A 20,529-nucleotide genomic window follows, 5' to 3' on the forward strand; every position below is an offset into this window, starting at 1 on the left:
ACATAGGTGCTTTCTGCAAAATGCTGAAACTACAGATTACATACCTAGAATGCATAATTATACAATAAAGATGAATTGTTTAGTTCAAACGTGTGTCAAACAGCTAAAATAGAGACTACACATTCTCAAATGATAGAACTCCACAAAGCATTTTAGTTCTAATGCAACAAACTGCTGAGATACAGACCAGAGTTTGCTAGAAGCAAAAGAGCAGAGAATGACACCCCAGGCAGGAAAGAACAACTGCATGGGTTGTGACAGGTGCAGGATGCTAGAATGAACACTAATTTAGGCCCCGTTGGGGACACTATGTCCAAACGGAAAATCCGTTAGACCTCTAGTTGTAATAATGCAAAGCGGGTTCGCAATATACACCAGAAAAATTTTCAAAACCGTTTCTTCTGGAATTTTTAAAACTCTGCGTAGTGCACGGGTCTTATAATGATGCTGTAGAAATTTTTTTTTCTTGTATATTAGTGTTCCCTCTAGCTCCAGCGGCAGGCAGGGCGCCGGAGCTAGAGAGGGCATGCCCGTGCGCCCGAGAAGGGGCGTGGTTATCGGAAAAGGGGGCGTGTCTATAAGACGCGTCCCCTTTTCGTCACTCTTGGGGGCGTGCCCGGCACTTACGGACACGCCGGGCAGCCCCCAAGCCCTGCAGACAGGGAGAATAGATGCCGGGCGCATGCGCCCGGCGTCTATTCTCCGGCGGTGACCGGGTCACCGCATGTTACTCCACCCGTGGGACACTGCGTCCCGCGGGTGAGAACGGCTCCCGCAGGCTGTTAGCGCAGGGCGCTTTTTGCCCTCCAGAAGGAGGGCAGGGTGCTTTTTGCCCTCCAGAAGGAGGGCAGGGCGCCGCGCCCCGCCCCGCTAAAACAGCCTAGCTGGAACGCTATATATATTTTCTACCAGTGAGGTAGTTAAGACATGAGCACCAGGGAAAAAAATTGTGGTATAGAAACAGTTCACGTACTTGAATGTATGTAAAAATGTCCCATGCGCCACACAGAATTACCGCCAAGGATGCATCCACTGGCCTCTGCGCACCCAGAAAACAGATCCTGCGCATGAGCAGTTCACCAAACATTGGAGATGTACACAAACCATGGGGTTTGCACACAACTGAATCAGACCTGTTGTTCTAATGGGTAATTCTGCCTGTTGCATCTGAAGACTGAATGTATTGGAAATGCACACTATAAACTTTAAGTGCTGTATAATCATAGGTGGGCTGAAACAGTCGAAATCAGTTATTTTATGTCATATGTACCGGGACGATGTGTTGGTGTAATGAACAACGGAACGATCACTCGTTCTGTCCTTCATTAACAGTGAGTGAGGCCGCATGCGATATAGTCAGGTTTGATGTGCAGCACATCAAACCTGACGATGTCACATGCGACGGCGGGAGCACGCATATCGTGCATATACTCTGCACGATATGTCATTACAATTTGGCCAGTCGTAAAGACATCGCCCCAGTGCGTACCCAGAAACCTCCTGTGGAGCAGAAGGGCAGGTGAGTGTGCAAGAAGCAACAGAGCAGAGAGCGACACCCCAGACAGGATAGGGGAACTGCATGGGTTTTGACAGGTGCAGGGCGCTAGAATTAAGGGTGTGTGTGTGTGTGTGTGTGTGTTAGTTATATATATTAATATATATAAAACTTTGACAACTATTTTATTTTTGTGTGTGTATATATATATATATATATGTATGTGTGTGTATATAATATATATATATATATATATATATATATATATGTATGTATGTGTGGGTGTGTATATATAAAATATATATATATATGTCACCATACGTCCGGCTCTCCCTGGAGTGAAATAGCTTGGCCCGGTGCCCGCAAGGAATGGATAAATGTTCAGCATGAAGTCGCGGCACTCAGGGTACTTGAAAAAGATTTAATGTGACATCTCAATAATGCAACGTTTCTGTGCCAACAACCGGCACTGTCCTCAGGCTAAAGAACACTGGGAATCATCTTACCTTAAGTAGCACCCGTGCAGCATGCAGACGCCCAAGCCGGAAGCGGGACCGCTCACCCGGACCGGTGGCGCTTGAGAGTGACATCATCACTCGCGACATCATGTGCCCATCACCTAGGTAACATAACCAAATCAAACTGAACAAAACATAAACACAGACACAAACACAGAACGCCGCTGGTATGCCATATATAACAACTAGATAAAATATAAAGCTGGATAAAAAATACATAATAAAACACATGGATAAGTATATGTAACAATTAGAGCATGCCACATACAAGAATACTGTGCATATTGGTTATCGAATATTGACCTTTCAAATAATCATAAAGAAACCAAAAACATATAAGCATAAGTACATATAAATAATGCCTATGTTATTAAGGATAAATGACATCATTAATATCAAACTAAATAATGCCGGAGTACAAAAAATCATATAAAGTATTGTAAGCCAAGGTTCTCGTTTAGACCCCTGGGAACAAGGGTCCCTAAACGAAAAATCCAACGGCTTTCCATTTGAAGAAGTTTTAAGCTACGATCACCGCCCCTCAAAGATTGGGGGACGTGATCAATCATACGGTACCGCAAAGTAGAAAGTGGATGGGGAGCTTGACCAAAGTGCCGTGCCACTGGCTGCTCACTGTCACCACTCAAGAGAGCTGCTCAAATAGCAGATCTGTGAGCAGCCATACGCTCCTTAAAGGAACGTTCAGTCTTACCAATATAAGAAAGCCCGCAAAGGGCAAATAATCTGATAAATAATAAACTTAGAATTGCAGGTAAGCCTAAAATTTATAGAATATTTTTTGCCAGAATGGGGATGGCAAAAGGTATCACCAGGGATTAAAAAACCGCAGGTGGTGCACGTACACCTGATACAACCTTTTTTACCAGTCAAAAAGTGACTAGGTTTTTTAGACAAAATATTGTGAATATTGGGTTTAACTAAGAAATCTCTGAGGTTGCGCCCTCTCTTATAGCTAGCCATTAATCTAGTATCAGCTAGTTTAAGATCAGTGTCAGACTGAACAATAGACCACAATTGTCTGGATGTTTGATTAATAGACGAGCTAGCAGTATTATACTTAGTAACCCAAGGTAGAATATTGGTATTGGAAGGTTTATCATGTTGTTTTTTCAATAAGTTTTCTCGATTGATTCCAAGGACTTTAGCCTTGGTCTCATAGAGAAGTTTCTCATCGTACCCCCTTTCCAAAAATTTTTGAATCATAGATTCCATCTGTGAATCGGCAAGGTTAGGATCAGAAGTGATGCGTCTGATACGTAAAAGTTGAGAAAATGGTAATCCTCTCTTGAGGGGGTAAGGATGAAAACTTGACATATGCAGCAAATTGTTGCGGTCGGTAGGCTTGGTGTACAAAGAAGTATCAATCTTACCCCGATCAAGAGTGATTTGTACATCGAGAAAATTAACTGTGGTGGCACTAATAGTATAAGTAAATTTTACTGGATGGTTCAAAGAATTGTGATTATCAATAAGTAATTTAAAAGCTGATTCACTGCTTCGCCAAAAAATAAGCAAATCGTCGATATATCGTCTATAAAAGACGATATTATCGGAAACATTGCTATCTGAGAAGAAGACTAGGTTTTCGACATCAAACATGTATGTGTTGGCGTACGATGGGGCCACACTGGACCCCATCGCACAACCAACACATTGCAAATAGAAAGTGCCATCATAGATAAAAAAATTATTACGTAACACTAAAGAGAATAGATCAATAACCAAATCGATGTTAGGCCCACTGTATATAGAGTTATCGATTAGAAGACGCTTCATGGCTAGTAACCCCTGATCATGGGGTATCACAGTGTATAGACTGGTAACGTCAACGCTACAAAGTAGGATATCTTCTGTGAAAACTGGTAACTCATTTAGAGAATTAAGTAGAGACATCGTATCCAAAAGGTAAAATTGATGCTGCTGGATGCAAGGTTGACAAAGAGTATCCAAATAAGTAGCCAGTGGTTGAAAGAGAGATTTAGTAGCAGCGATGATAGGTCGTCCAGGCGGCTTGTTAAGAGTCTTGTGAACTTTGGGGATAATGTATAATATAGGTGCAATGGGGTATGCAGGGACTAATGCAGACATTAACTCAGAAGATATCAATCCTTCATTCACCGCCCTATGTAAAGTTTCTTGCAACTGTTTTTTTAAATGCACCGGTGGGATCACCTTGTAATTTTCTGTATGTTACAGTATCACTTAACTGTCTTTGGATTTCAGTGATATAATCTGCCGTATTGAGGATGACCAATGCACCACCCTTATCGGCCGGTCTGAACACCAAATCAGGATTTTTGTAAAGTTTATTCAGGGCACACCATTCACTCACAGTGATATTACTGCTTGAGGGAGGTTTATCGAAGCATGATGCAGTCTGTTGGTCCAGGAGCCGCATAAAAGTTTTGATAGTTGGATTACTTGACGGAGGGTCAAAATTAGACCTAGGTTGTAACCGCAACAAGGCAGGAGGTATGTCAGTGTGAGAATTAGATTTAGTGGTGTATTTTGAAAAAAATTCTCTTAATTTGAGTTGTCTATTAAGACGATATTTATTAACTTGCCACTCAAATTTGTCAGGTTTATTTGTTGGCACAAAAGATAAGCCTTTGGACAATATGTGAGCCTCTAAAGGTGATAATTCATAGTCTGACAAATTGATGACTAAGCATTCCGCCCCCGCGGCGGCCGACCGCCTTTCACTTTTCCTCTGCCTTTTGTATTGTTGCCCCCGTCTCGTGTATCTGCGGCTCCTCCTTCTGTAAATTTTGCCCTCGTAGGCACAGGAGGTGTGGTTACGAGGGCAAAATTTACAGGAGAAGGAGCCGCAGATACACGAGACGGGGGCAACAATACAAAAGGCAGAGGAAAAGTGAAAGGCGGTCGGCCGCCGCGGGGGCGGAATGCTTAGTCATCAATTTGTCAGACTATGAATTATCACCTTTAGAGGCTCACATATTGTCCAAAGGCTTATCTTTTGTGCCAACAAATAAACCTGACAAATTTGAGTGGCAAGTTAATAAATATCGTCTTAATAGACAACTCAAATTAAGAGAATTTTTTTAAAAAAACACCACTAAATCTAATTCTCACACTGACATACCTCCTGCCTTGTTGCGGTTACAACCTAGGTCTAATTTTGACCCTCCGTCAAGTAATCCAACTATCAAAACTTTTATGCGGCTCTTGGACCAACAGACTGCATCATGCTTCGATAAACCTCCCTCAAGCAGTAATTTCACTGTGAGTGAATGGTGTGCCCTGAATAAACTTTCCAAAAATCCTGATTTGGTGTTCAGACCGGCCGATAAGGGTGGTGCATTGGTCATCCTCAATACGGCAGATTATATCACTGAAATCCAAAGACAGTTAAGTGATACTGTAACATACAGAAACTTACAAGGTGATCCCACCGGTGCATTTAAAAAACAGTTGCAAGAAACTTTACATAGGGCGGTGAATGAAGGATTGATATCTTCTGAGTTAATGTCTGCATTAGTCCCTGCATACCCCATTGCACCTATATTATACATTATCCCCAAAGTTCACAAGACTCTTAACAAGCCGCCTGGACGACCTATCATCGCTGCTACTAAATCTCTCTTTCAACCACTGGCTACTTATTTGGATACTCTTTGTCAACCTTGCATCCAGCAGCATCAATTTTACCTTTTGGATACGATGTCTCTACTTAATTCTCTAAATGAGTTACCAGTTTTCACAGAAGATATCCTACTTTGTAGCGTTGACGTTACCAGTCTATACACTGTGATACCCCATGATCAGGGGTTTCTAGCCATGAAGCGTCTTCTAATCGATAACTCTTTATACAGTGGGCCTAACATCGATTTGGTTATTGATCTATTCTCTTGAGTGTTACGTAATAATTTTTTTATCTATGATGGCACTTTCTATTTGCAATGTGTTGGTTGTGCGATGGGGTCCAGTGTGGCCCCATCGTACGCCAACACATACATGTTTGATGTCGAAAACCTAGTCGTCTTCTCAGATAGCAATGTTTCCGATAATATCGTCTTTTATAGACGATATATCGACGATTTGCTTATTTTTTGGCGAAGCAGTGAATCAGCTTTTAAATTACTTATTGATAATCACAATTCTTTGAACCATCCAGTAAAATTTACTTATACTATTAGTGCCACCACAGTTAATTTTCTCGATGTACAAATCACTCTTGATCGGGGTAAGATTGATACTTCTTTGTACACCAAGCCTACCGACCGCAACAATTTGCTGCATATGTCAAGTTTTCATCCTTACCCCCTCAAGAGAGGATTACCATTTTCTCAACTTTTACGTATCAGACGCATCACTTCTGATCCTAACCTTGCCGATTCACAGATGGAATCTATGATTCAAAAATTTTTGGAAAGGGGGTACGATGAGAAACTTCTCTATGAGACCAAGGCTAAAGTCCTTGGAATCAATCGAGAAAACTTATTGAAAAAACAACATGATAAACCTTCCAATACCAATATTCTACCTTGGGTTACTAATTATAATACTGCTAGCTCGTCTATTAATCAAACATCCAGACAATTGTGGTCTATTGTTCAGTCTGACACTGATCTTAAACTAGCTGATACTAGATTAATGGCTAGCTATAAGAGAGGGCGCAACCTCAGAGATTTCTTAGTTAAACCCAATATTCACAATATTTTGTCTAAAAAACCTAGTCACTTTTTGACTGGTAAAAAAGGTTGTATCAGGTGTACGTGCACCACCTGCGGTTTTTTAATCCCTGGTGATACCTTTTGCCATCCCCATTCTGGCAAAAAATATTCTATACATTTTAGGCTTACCTGCAATTCTAAGTTTATTATTTATCAGATTATTTGCCCTTGCGGGCTTTCTTATATTGGTAAGACCGAACGTTCCTTTAAGGAGCGTATGGCTGCTCACAGATCTGCTATTTGAGCAGCTCTCTTGAGTGGTGACAGTGAGCAGCCAGTGGCACGGCACTTTGGTCAAGCTCCCCATCCACTTTCTACTTTGCGGTACCGTATGATTGATCACGTCCCCCAATCTTTGAGGGGCGGTGATCGTAGCTTAAAACTTCTTCAAATGGAAAGCCGTTGGATTTTTCGTTTAGGGACCCTTGTTCCCAGGGGTCTAAACGAGAACCTTGGCTTACAATACTTTATATGATTTTTTGTACTCCGGCATTATTTAGTTTGATATTAATGATGTCATTTATCCTTAATAACATAGTCATTATTTATATGTACTTATGCTTATATGTTTTTGGTTTCTTTATGATTATTTGAAAGGTCAATATTCGATAACCAATATGCACAGTATTCTTGTATGTGGCATGCTCTAATTGTTACATATACTTATCCATGTGTTTTATTATGTATTTTTTATCCAGCTTTATATTTTATCTAGTTGTTATATATGGCATACCAGCGGCGTTCTGTGTTTGTGTCTGTGTTTGTGTTTATGTTTTGTTCAGTTTGATTTGGTTATGTTACCTAGGTGATGGGCACATGATGTCGCGAGTGATGATGTCACTCTCAAGCGCCACCGGTCCGGGTGAGCGGTCCCGCTTCCGGCTTGGGCGTCTGCATGCTGCACGGGTGCTACTTAAGGTAAGATGATTCCCAGTGTTCTTTAGCCTGAGGACAGTGCCGGTTGTTGGCACAGAAACGTTGCATTATTGAGATGTCACATTAAATCTTTTTCAAGTACCCTGAGTGCCGCGACTTCATGCTGAATATATATATATATATATATATATATATATATTTATTTATTTATTTATTTATATTAAACAAAATCCATGTAACTTGTAGGGAATAATGGAAATATTATTTCTGGCATAGGAAAAGGTTCATTATGACAGTTATTCAGGTCTCAATGCACCTATGCTAAGAACCAGAAGGTGCACTATATTTTGCATACTATAATTATTTTTCCACTTATTTATGTATTAGGTATGTTCAAAGTGGTACTTTGTATGTTTTACCTGTAACAATTATTTATTGCTGTAATTTAAAGGAGGGACGCCCATTGTTTTAAACCTACTGTATCAGCTGATTCAACAGCTGCCATGTGGATTTCTCTCATATCCTACTTTTTCCTTCAAATATCCTCTTCCCTTCTTCTTCCCATACATTATCTGCCCAACCACCATTCTAAAGAATGGAAAGATCAACCTTGAATAACCATTACTCTTCGCCCTCCTACCCATCCCTGCTGCTTCAGCCCTCGCTGCTAGCGACCTGTCATCTTGTGACGTATAAGCAGGAGCACTGGAAACACATGCCTAGCCCCTACCAGTACAATATCTTGCCCAGACTTGTTTCTCATCCGGCTTTACCTGAGTCACTGATCACCCCTGAATTTTAATGTATACAGCCTACTGCTGGAAAATGTAATCTCTTGTGAGGCAGTGAAATAAGATATTTCTTGTGCATACTTCTGAAAGATTTGCCCTCATTTGTAGATATGGCTAATGATTTAGAATTTTTTAAAATAATTTTTACATTTTAAATAAAGGATATGTAGCTGCAAAAATTGTTAAGGTGCGTATACACTAGCAGACTGTGAAATGATTGAACAATTATGACATTGTGCAGTCGTTTCACAGTCTGTGCTGTGCCTACACTGAACGATCCGTTTTTCAGTGTAGACACCCTCCTTCATCCCTGAACATGGCCAATCTGTCCTTATAGGCAGATTGATCAGCATCTTCGGGCGATGATAGATGTCAAAAACGACGAGCGGGAGCGCGCATTGCTGGTCATTTTTGACATTAAGCTGCCTGATTTGTGCCTGATTAACAAGCGATTGAACGATAACTATGTCGTTATCGTTCATTCGCTCTGTTTAATCGGGTAGTGGATACCCGCCTTTAGAGTTAATGTAGATGACGGGACCGAAATGTCTCTGCACTATAAGGAAAGTTACCTGTACATCTATTCAACCCTTAATGCTCACAGTGTGAAAGGTGTTTTGTTGTGAACACAAACTGTAAATCCACTTTCTTCTATGTCTTGCCAGCAAAAATAAATCCAACTACAGTTCTAGGAGAACACACATGTGTCATATTGAAAGTCTTGTTTTTGTTGCATAGGATTTGGTTTATTTTTTGGCATACCTGAAATACACCAAACCGTGTCAAGTGAATGTACAGTATTGGAAGCATTCTTTTCACGTACTTTCCCATACTTTCTCAGAATTCTATACAGAAATAATGACATGTGACAAATGCCAAGTAATATGACGTGAACATAGGTCTTTTGAACAGTTACTTGAACATATCTAGAAGAATGTAAAATTACATGTGCTCTAAAGGGATACACATATTCCCTATATATTCTGAAAAACACATTCACAGCACTTTCCTCCTCATTGACAACAGCTCCACCATCTGTTTCTCAGGAGATGAGATAACCATTTACCCTCATGGCTTGGAAATGGGCCTAATACTTCTGTTTTACACATTGCATCAGCACCAACAATTACATGTTAAAGGGACAAAAGAAAGCATTTATCAATGGGGCGTCCTCATGTTGGCATTTTAATGCACAGAGGATCTGCTTTTGTGCCTGGTGTTCCCATAAGTAAGACCGTATATTCCACTTTGCTTATAATTAGCCTTTTATATATTCTTAAGAAAAGAAAAGTAAGTACGTTGGTCTATTGCACTGTTATGTTTGTATGTCCAAGGGCTGCAGAAATTGTTGCTGGCCATTTTAGTTGTTGATCACGTGTATGCTCCATGTTTGCACCCAGATTTCACCACCTCTCCTCATTATTTAAGGAAAAGCTCTTTCTTATTTCACATGGACTGGGTAGAATCTTCCCTGCGTAAAGAATCTCTGTTCCAGTCCTTTTTTGCAACCTGGGATAGTTTTATTGACCTGCTTTCTGATGCAACTGAAGGCCCCCATACATCAGCAATCAGAAAACCACAATTGAACAATTTGCAGTTTTGTTGCTCGATTTTAGGATTTCCCAATCTAGCAATCTGCACCCATACATTACAGATCTTTTTCAGTGATTTGCAGATCGATTTCAGCAAATACAGATCAATCAATCTTGAAAGGACCATCATTTTACTAGTAACGGTCTGCAAATCTACTGATTGTTACCATTCACTAGCAATCTACAGCTCCAATCGATCTGGACAACCTGATTTAACAATTCCTGTCACTTTTTGGTTGTGATCTGTGAACCCCATACATTGCAGATTTTTTTTATACAATCACCTGCAAAACACAGAATTGCCACAATCGATTGCTGATGTATGGGGGCCTTAAGTTACAAATTTTGGTGATGATTTGGCCACACTACTTGGTATAAAACAAAAATATGCCTTCATAACCCCACTATTCTCCTACCCTCACCTTGACCCTTGGTTTGCTTATGGCGGGGCGGTTATATTATAATCGCTGACTTAGGGGGAATGAGAATCTTATTGATTCTCTTAAGGGACATAATGAATCAAAAAAAAATCACAGGTTTTGTGATCCCCACCCTCAAGATTTAAAGATTCCCCAAACCACCAATTTGTACCCATACACTACAGATATTTTTCAGTGATTTTTAGATCATGTTCAGCAAATCGCAGATCTGCCAATCTATAGCCCCAATTAATCACTGAAATGAAACATGTTGGACAACCTGATTAATACTTATTTTCCACCAAAAACCCGGGTCTGACCTGGTTTTTTTGGAAATGGTTCCAGCCCAGACCCCATTTACACTTCACCTTCGACCCAGGTTATCTCTGTATCAGCCCCGTTCACACTGAACCCGGGTCTGCCCTGCTAAACTTGTGAGGTCATAAAAAGTGGGAGGTGACTGTTCCACAGCCACCAATCAGCTCATTTAGGCATAATCCGGGTCGGATAACTCTGGTCTCGCCATTTACACTCCAGCATTTCCCAGGTCCCAACCCTGGTAGCTATTCGGAAAAGGGTTATTAGTGATTCCGATCACTTGTTGTTCGGAATCTGCAAACAGTGAACACCATACATTGCCGATTTTCAATTAATCGCAGATGTTTTGGGGCTTGTGCAATCTTCATGTATAATTGTTTTTGACAATTGTATGTATAGTGTCTTGCAAAAGTATTCATCCCCCTTTGCATTTTTCATGTTTTGTTGCCTCACAACCTGGAATTAAAATGGATTGTTTGAAGGTGTGCATCATTTCACTCAAAGAACATGCCTACAACTGTGATGTTGTGTTTTTTTAATATTGTGAATCATACAACATTTAGGACAACATAACAGAAAACTTCAGCATGCATAACTAGTCACCCCGTTAAAGTCAGTACTTTGTTGAGCCACCTTTTGCGGCAAGTACAGCTGCAAGTCGCTTTGGATAAGTCTCTATGAGCTTGCCACATCTTGCCCCTGGGATTTTTGCCCATTTCTCAAGGCAAAACTGCTCCAGCTCCTTCATGTTGGATGGTTTTCGCTTGTGAACAGCAATCTTCAAGTCTGACCACAGATTCTCAATTGGATTGAGATCTGGGCTTTAACTAGGCCATTCCAACACATTTCAATGTTTCCCCTTAAACCACTCGAGTGTTGCTTTAGCAGTATGCTTCGGGTCATTGTCCTGCTGGAAGGTGAACCTCCATCCCAGTCTCAAATCACAGGCAGACTGAAACAGGTTTTGCTCAAGAATAACCCTGTATTTAGGGCCTGATTCAGAGCCGGACACTATTTGCGCTCGCTTGTTCAGAAAAAGGGGCCGGATATTTAAATTGAGCGCTCGCTCTTTGCGGTCTGTTGACGCCTCTATGTCTGAGCGAGCGAACGAAACATACGCTCGCAATTTTGTAAAGACGCCCCCTGGCCGCTCGCATCATACGGCATCTCCGCTATTTATTACATTAATCGAGTACATCGAAAGGCATCTGAACTGCTCGCAGTGCTTGTGGTTGGATTTTCCTACCGCAGTCATGCGAACAGTTCAGGCTAAGAAACAACCAAGTGACGTGATCGATGACGCTGCTTTGTTAATTATGCACACCATTAAAACGCCCGTTTTGACTGTTTGGCACGCCTGCGTTCGGATCACCACTCCCCGTTTTCAAGCACCTTCCCGTTACCACCCACAAACGCCTCATCCTGTCACTCAAATTAGCAGGCACTCGCTGTTTTGCGAGCGCTCGATTTCTGACCGCAATGACTGTTTTGCGCATGCGCTTTACGATCCATACGCATGCGCAGTTGTGCGAACATCGTTCTGAGCTCTGAATCAGGCCCTTAGCACCATCCATCTTTCCCTCGACTCAAATCAGTTTCCCAGTCCCTGCTATTGAAAAACATCCCCACAGCATGATGCTGCCACCACCATGTTTCACTGTGGGGATGGTGTTCTTGGGATGATGGGATGTGTTAAGTTTGCGCCAGACATAGCGTTTTCCTTGGTGGCCGAAAAGTTACATTTTAGTCTCATCTGACCAGAGCACCTTCCCCCATACATTTGGGGAGTCGCCCACATGCCTTTTGGCAAACTCAAACCATGTCTTATTTTAATCACTAAAGGTGCGCATACACAACGATTTTTTGAGCGATTATTGATAAACGATATCGATTATCATTCAAAATCGTTCACTCTCTAAGTTAAAACGAACGATTATCGTTCATGCGCGTTCACGTTTGTAGTTGTCAGACTGACCAACTCAACGATTTTCATTAAGGGAATATGCAAAAATCGTTTGTAGTTTAAAAAAATCGTTCATTACACTTTAAAAAATCTGACAGAAGATCGTTCAGAATATCGTTGGTAACAAAATCGTGTGTGTATGCAGCTTTAGTAATGGCTTTTTTCTGGCCACTCTTCCATAAAGCCCAGCTCCATGGAGTGTACGGCTTATTGTGGTCACATGCACAGATAGACCAGTCTCTGCTGTGGAACTCTGCAGCTCCTTCAGGGTTACCTTTTCTTCTCTGTGCTGCCTCTCTGATTAATGCCGCCCTTGCCCGGTCTGTGAGTTTTGGTGGGCGGCCCTCTCTTGGCAGGTTTGTTGTGGTACCATGTTCTTTCCATTTGTTGATGATGGATTTGATGTTGCTTCGGGGGATCATCAAAGATTTGGATATTTCTTTTTTATAACCCAACCCAGAATTGTACTTCTCAACAACTTTGTCCCTGACTTGTTTTGAGAGCTCCTTGGTCTTCATGCTGTGATGCCTCTTGCTTAGTGGTGTCAGTATAAACACACCTTTTCTGAAAGGCCCCAGAGGCTGACAGATCATGTGACACTTAGATTTCACACAGGTGGACTTCATTTCACCAATTATGTGACTTCTGAAGGTAATTGGTTGCACCAGAACTTTTGAGGGGCTTTATAGCAAAGGGGGTGATTACATATACACATGCCAATTTTCAGAATTTTATTTATAAAGATTCTTTTTTATATATATTTTTCTCATTTCATTTCACCAACTTAAACTATTTTGTGCAGATCCATCACATAAAATTCAGATTACAAAAATTAAATAAATTACAGGTTGTAATGTAACAAAAAAAGGTAAAAAGCCAAGGTGGGTGAATACTGTTGCAAGGCACTGTATGTATGTACAGTATATTCTGTTTGAACATGCTATGCTTGACATCTTTCCTGCATTTGGGTTTTTTTGGTGCTTCAATATAAATTTTATTTTTGTGAAGAAAAAACAAGTATGTCTCTTATGGTGAGTGATAGGGATCACTCCTTCTCAAAGGGCCTATCCATTAGCAGATAAATTTGAACGATGAACGATATATCATTCAGTCGTTCAATTTATCTGTCATGGATAGGCCCTGAACGATGACAGATGCGCACTCCGACAAATTGTGTCTTTCGTCTCTCCAACATGTTGGTCAATTATCGCTTATCGCTGACACATATTAGAAATATCTGTCAGTTTATAAGCAGTAAACGACGAACGATATTTTTAATGAAAGTTAATAGAAACATAAAAAAAAATCCACTCCCTGAATGATGTCATGCAATATCGTTCGTCGTTTGCAAAAATCTGTCATGTACATGACAGATATCTGTCACCGCAGCCCCAGGAATTTTCAAGGGATAAATCTCTTTTCTTTCATCGTAGAGAAAGATCTGTTAATGGATAGGCCCCTTCAGAGCCACTTGTTGCCTTAGCAGTGAAGCACTTCTTGTTGTATGCCATTTTTATTGTTCCAATCATTTTAGGCAGTGCTGTACAATGATTATCTACTAATGGACCATGTGAGCTTACCGATGTGTCCACATACTGTACATCTAGCCTTCTTGCACATTAAACAGCCCTTCTACTCGCGCCACGGCATTTATTTATTTTTAGCAAGGTTGTACTAAAGTGCACAACATTTCAATGGGTTTAATGGCAACTACTTATCTTCATTGCATCCTTTCCATGTGTGAATCTTACCACCTTCTCTTTCTTATGCCTCCACCGTTACTCAATTAATATTCTGCACCACCAGCATTGAGAGGTAGGTGAGGATAGAGTTGTCAATGAAATTCCACTATCTGTATGTATAGAATAAATTTGGCCCTCAATTAAACAAAAGCAAAGTTAATTACGCTTCCGACCTATCAACTGGGCTCGGTGGAGGCAGCCAGTACCAATATTCCTGTCCTATCCCAGCTGCTAGCACTGGTGATCCATACCTGCAATCTGGTAATGCAAAGGTTCTCAAACAGGTCATGTTTTCCAGGTCACCCAGCAGGTGCACAGGTGTTTTCATTACTCACTGACACACATTAAAAGATCCACAGGTGGAGCTAATTATTTCACTTGTGATTCTGTGAGGAGACCTGCAAAACATGCACTGTTTGGGGTCCTGAGGACAGAGCTTGAAAACCTGTGCGGTAATGGTCAGAGTGCAGGATAAGTGATTGCAGAATACACGCTATAGGCACATAGGGACTCACTTTTTAAAAACGAGTGGGTCCCGCAGGACGCACAGTGTTTGCCGCAGCAGATGGCCCAGTAACTTCCCCAGTCAGCGGTAGCGACTCCTCGACCAATGAGGAAGTTGCCTGCCCCATCCCCACTTCGCCGCCTGCTAGACACAACAAGCAGGGCCGGATGTACAGCAAAACAGCCAGAGCCGCCATCAGGATTATCGGATAACTGACAATAATATGGCCAGACACTTATGCTCAGCGGGTGTCAGCGGAGCCGCCTCCTCCTCCCTGCTTAGTAAAGGGATGCCAGATAACATTAGTCTGAGCATCCCGGTCTCATGATGCTGCCCAAGAAGGGGAAGGGGCAGCACCGCCACTGGGAAGGAGGGGTAACTGTGGGAATAGTCAAAAGTGGAGCCAGTGTTCATAGGACAGCAAGAAATATTACCTGCTGCGCTGCAGATCCGGGAACTGGAGGGTGGAGAGGTGAGAATGGTGGGGACTCAGCAGCGGGCAGCCGGGGACTTGCAAGCTGTAGGGCTTTTTGGGACTTGTAGTTCTACCCAAGCACTCTGCACAGAGGAGAAACCCCTATTAGACCCTGGTAGTAAGCAGTGGTAGTCGGCCGCACTATCATGGGATTGCCGCAATCCTCTGTGCCGCACATCATCATAGTGAGTCTTCTCTTTTCCTCTGTGTAAGGCTTCCACTGTCTTGTGTGGAAATAACTTTTTGTATAACATTAGTTTTTCTATTTTTTGCTCTGCTGCTTACTTGGTATATGGGATAGGGGTCTGTTCACCTCTAGGGGCCAAATTGTGGCGGCACAACATTGAAGGTCAAGGTTTTGAAAAATCCTTGCATGGAACAGTTTCTGAGGAAAGCAACACATGTAAAAAGATGACACCCTCTGGCTTTATGTACTGTTAGCTACTAACTTAGTAACAGATAAATATATCATGGTGCATCCTGCTATGCACATCCTAAGCATCTGTCTGGGCACAGCACAGGGGTATCTTACTGGGCATTTTAGTTGGCATGTTGCACTGTGTTTGGCAAGTTGCACTGTTTATGTATTGCTTAGCATGTTACCTTTTTGTATTTTGTATGCATATTGCTTGACATATTAGATCAGTGTTTTCCGGCGGTCAGCTCAGCGCACTTGTAAAGTTTAGTGTGTTTTATTCCTGTGGAGGCCAATGTGTGTTTTTTTATGTGGGAGCCAATTTGTATGTTTGTTTTTCATTGCTCAGGCACGCTGCATTGCTGGATAGTATGCCTTGGCAATTTTATAATCTTGTGTAGTGTGCCTCGAGTTGAAAAAGGTTGAAAGTCACTGTATTAGATGTTGTGGGGATTAAAATTTGCTGCTATTTACTGTTATGTACTATATACTATATCTAATATATTGCCTGATTGTTGGGATTATTGCTATGCTGTCTTGGGGCTATACATTTTGGGTATGAAGTGGTTTGGGTCTAGAACCTGTAAAATGTGAGCTTTAGGTTTGTATGCAAGTGTCGTCTTGAATGCATACTGCATTGCACACTGTTTATTTTTGATGTTCTACATGCACGACTGCTAGGTCTTCATTGGCAGAATACCAGGACTGTTGCAACTGCTGTCTGCACATACCCCCTCCCTACCCTCAGCACTGCCTGCCCTTACTCCTTTCTACCCCTACTCTCCTCTACCCCCATATCTACCCCAACTCCTCCCTGCCTTTACCCCCAGCTCTACCCCAACTGCTGCTTTCCCTTAACCCCCTCTATCCCACCTGCTAACTGCCCCCAGCACTGTTCCAACTGCTGTCTGCACTCACTCCCCATAATATATGAGGGGACCCAGATACAGTGGAGTAGGACTCCACTATTTAAAGTGAGGGGTTCCTGGGACCCACACATTTTTTCACTCAGCGCGATCACTGAGGATGTTACAACCCAGTCTGAAGGACAGTACATGCAAAATGGAATGGTTGTACAGTGCTTCGATTCTGTTCTTAGAATAGTCATCAGCTAAACCAGTGATCGCGCTGAGCAAAAAAATTTGTGGGTCCCAGGGACCCCTCACTTTAAAAAGTTGGGGTCCTACTCCACTTTTTCTGGGTACCATCATATATTATGGGGGGTAAGGGCAGGCAGCAGTTGGGGTAGAGCTGGGGGGTAGAAGGGAGAAAAGGCAGGCAGTGCTGGGGGTAGGGAGGGGCTACAGGCAGGAAGTGCTGGGGATAGGGAGGAGGTAAGGGTAGTTAACAGCTGGCACATTACTGGGGGCAAGGAGGGGGTTATGGGCAGGTAGTACTGGGAGTAGGGACGGGGCAAGGATAGATAGCAGCTGGGGCAGTACTGGGGGCAAGAAGGGTAATAGGGACAGGCAGTATTGGGGGTAGGGATGAGGCAAGGGTAAATAGTCTGGGAAAGGGTGCAGAAAATCTACTTTGTACCTGCTAAATATAAATGATAAATAGCTTTTAGAGAATGAAACCTTTGCAGTTATTGTCCTCTGGCACCGTAGACTGCTCCCACAGTGCTGCATATCTGAAGCGGATAAAATCTGGCAGAATTACAGGGTAAAAGCTGGATACACACTTTCTGCAGTAACCTAACCTCCAAATGTCAGCTCTGGTGTACTGTTCTGCACATAGCAGTATAACTGCAGAGCAGACACCAGCAGGACATGGGGCCGTTGGATGCAGGGTGCCGTCCACTCGCCAGGTACTGTGGGCCGTCTACTCACCGGGGCTGTCCTCCTGCCTGGGGATGCTGGGGGCTGTCCTCCTGCCGTGGGCCAAACTCATGTTGGGGGATGGGGGCCGTCCACACGCCACGGCCTCCTGTCCTTGTAATGCTGGGTGCCGAAGCATCCAGAAAGGCTCCACCTCCACTCTTTACAGTCCTCCCTGGCCGGGCCAGGGAGCGTCAGTCATTTAATCAGGAGCCAGGGAATTGGCTGCAGCAAAGTGCGTCCCCGGGACCCACCCATTCTGCAAAAGTCCCTGGTCCTCATATTCGGGTACAATAAGCGCTATAGTGCGTACTTGCGACCACTGTAACCTTTTAGCAGCATTTATGTAACTGGGCTAATTGTTTTCAAATTAATTACTGGCTACTTTGGGGCTACATGCAGATTGACTTGTGTAACTAAAATACTTGAGGTACTGTATACGGGTACAGTATGAATGACGGCGGTTCAAATCCCAACACCGGCAGCCTGATGGGTGAAAATACCGACAGCGGAGGTAAGTATACTATCCCTACCCCTCCCCCCCCCTCTAACCCTTCCTTAGGGGTGCCTAACCTCCCCCCCGTTAGTGCCTAAACCTAACCACCCTCCCCGCTCCCGAAACCTAACTCTCCGGGGGGGGGGGTGCTTAACACAACCCCCCCCCCTAGTGCCTAACCCCCCTTCCCCTGGCCTAACCTTCCCGGGGGGGTGACTAACTCTAACTCCCCCTAGGGGTCCCTAAACCTAACACCCCCACCCCAATCCCTGGCTAAGTGTATACTCACTCTCGGCAGAGGACGATCGATCCGGCGTCGGGATTGACATAAACGTCGGTTTTTCCACGCCTATGTTAAACCCCTTGCCGGGATTACAGTGTAGAAGATAAGAAATATATTTGTTCAATCCTATAACAACTTATTTTGTTTGCTGTGTTTCTATCTGGCGTATGGATTCTCTATCATTTTGTTTAAAAGGTGTTTTTTTTTTTTTTTTTTCACTCTTTTATGCCTAGTTATGGTTTTACTCAGCCCTTGTTAAAGAGGCATTTATGTCATATTTAAAAAATAAATAAATACATTGAAAATACTTGTATATAGTTTCTGAGTTTGTTCTGACGTGAATGGTTTTGAGGAGGATTTTTGGCATTATAAACTGTTGTAGATTATCAAAGCGCTTGCCTATTTGCAATATGTGTTGTATTAAGTTACATTAGGATCTTTACTATATGTTTTGTGATTTTTAAAAATCTAAACAGTCATTTGACACTTTTATATAAGTAGTAGCTCTCTGTGTTTTAGTGCAACCTTGGCAGATTGTTTTAGAAAAGCTACATCATCTTCAATAAGAATTTCCCAGGTCGCCAACAGACATTAAAACGGTTGTTAGAAAATCTGTATTTGGCATTACTCTGTTAATATAATGCACAAGACTGTAATAAAAAAAAATGTACAAGTAACACAGGGATAATGTATATAGGTTGAGTCTCCCATATCCAAATATTCCGAAATATGGAATATTCCGAAATACGGAATATTTTTAGCATAACTGAGATAGTGAAACTTTTGATTTTTGATGGTTCAGTGTACACAAACTTTGTTTAAAGCACAAAATTATTAAACTAAAGTATAAAATGACCTATAGGCTGTGTGTATAAAGTGTATATGACACATAAATGAATTTCATGTATATACACAAACTATGTTTGAGCCATAAAATTATTGAAAATATTGTATAAAATTACCTTCAGGCTGTGTGTATAAGGTGTATATGAATCATAAATGCATTCTGTGTTTAGATTTGGGCCACATTCCTAAGACATTTCAATATGGTATGCAATTATTCCAAAATACGGAATATTCCGATATCCAAAATACCCTTGGTCCCAAGCATTTTGGATATGGGAGACTCAACCTGTATTATGCCAATGTTATTAGCCCTTATAATGAATAAGGATATTGACTTGACTTCTAAAATATTTTAATATTTACAGTACAGGATTTGTAATGTCTTTGTGCTAATTACATTGTCTTTTTAAATGTATTTCCCACACTTGTCCTACTCATTCACATTTCATTTATTTCACAATATGTATTCAAATTGTCTTTTTCTTTAAGAAAAATCCAATTTGGGTACTGGCCTGAATGGAAGATGATTTGTTCTCTTTTGTTCCCCCAGCTGAACACAATCCCAACTGGTTGTTGGGTTCTGGGGGCACAAGTAATATCAGAACAATTACTTGCACATTAGGGAATATTATGTCGTCAAAAAAAATTGGTGCTTATGTTTGTAGGATAAAAAGAACCCAACCCACCAACGCAAAACGTGTTCTAGTACAACAAAATAGTGTAACCAAGAGAACTGGTTTCAAATTATTGGCTGTGTATGGAATCTATAAATATGTGCAGTTTTGATGTTTCTATTTTCCAAGATGACTTAGTCTACTGTTTTTTGTTTTTTTTTGCTATTGCAGCCAACGTTGGGTCACGCAGACTCAAAGACGAGCAGTGGGGGTAGCAACAGCAAACCCAATATGCTGAGATGTCGCACATCAATTCCAACCTCTGCAGATGAACAGCCACATATTGGAAACTATCGTCTCCTCAAAACCATCGGCAAAGGCAATTTTGCCAAGGTCAAATTAGCACGCCATGTCCTAACTGGGAAAGAGGTGAGGAGCACTGTCACTTGGGATGGATGATGACAATATTGTTTTGTTCCACAGTAACATCATCAGATTTTTTTGTCATAATTTAAAGTGTTTTATTGTTTTTTTTTAAAACAAGATGATCATATGTAGTGTTGTCTGTTTAGAAAGACGGCACAAGCAACTTTGGAAAATACATTTACATCATAGTGCACATACTCAAAGATATCCTTATTACTGG

At 41.8% G+C, this 20,529-nt stretch overlaps 1 protein-coding gene across 5 annotated transcripts in view; it reads left to right on the forward strand.

Moving 5' to 3' along the window:
* The window catches only part of MARK2 (microtubule affinity regulating kinase 2), a 235,390-nt gene that overhangs the window by 119,142 nt on the left and 95,719 nt on the right, over positions 1–20,529 (forward strand). For all 5 annotated transcript variants that reach the window (XM_088480051.1, XM_088480054.1, XM_088480055.1 and 2 more), the window contains exon 2: positions 20,115–20,312. In XM_088480051.1, the coding sequence (XP_088336177.1) occupies positions 20,115–20,312 (198 nt within the window). The remainder of the gene's footprint in view (positions 1–20,114; positions 20,313–20,529) is intronic.

This window comes from Taudactylus pleione, unplaced genomic scaffold (genome assembly GCF_031769625.1).
Source record: "Taudactylus pleione unplaced genomic scaffold, aTauple2 ptg000250l, whole genome shotgun sequence".
In the NCBI taxonomy this organism is placed as follows: domain Eukaryota; kingdom Metazoa; phylum Chordata; class Amphibia; order Anura; family Myobatrachidae; genus Taudactylus; species Taudactylus pleione.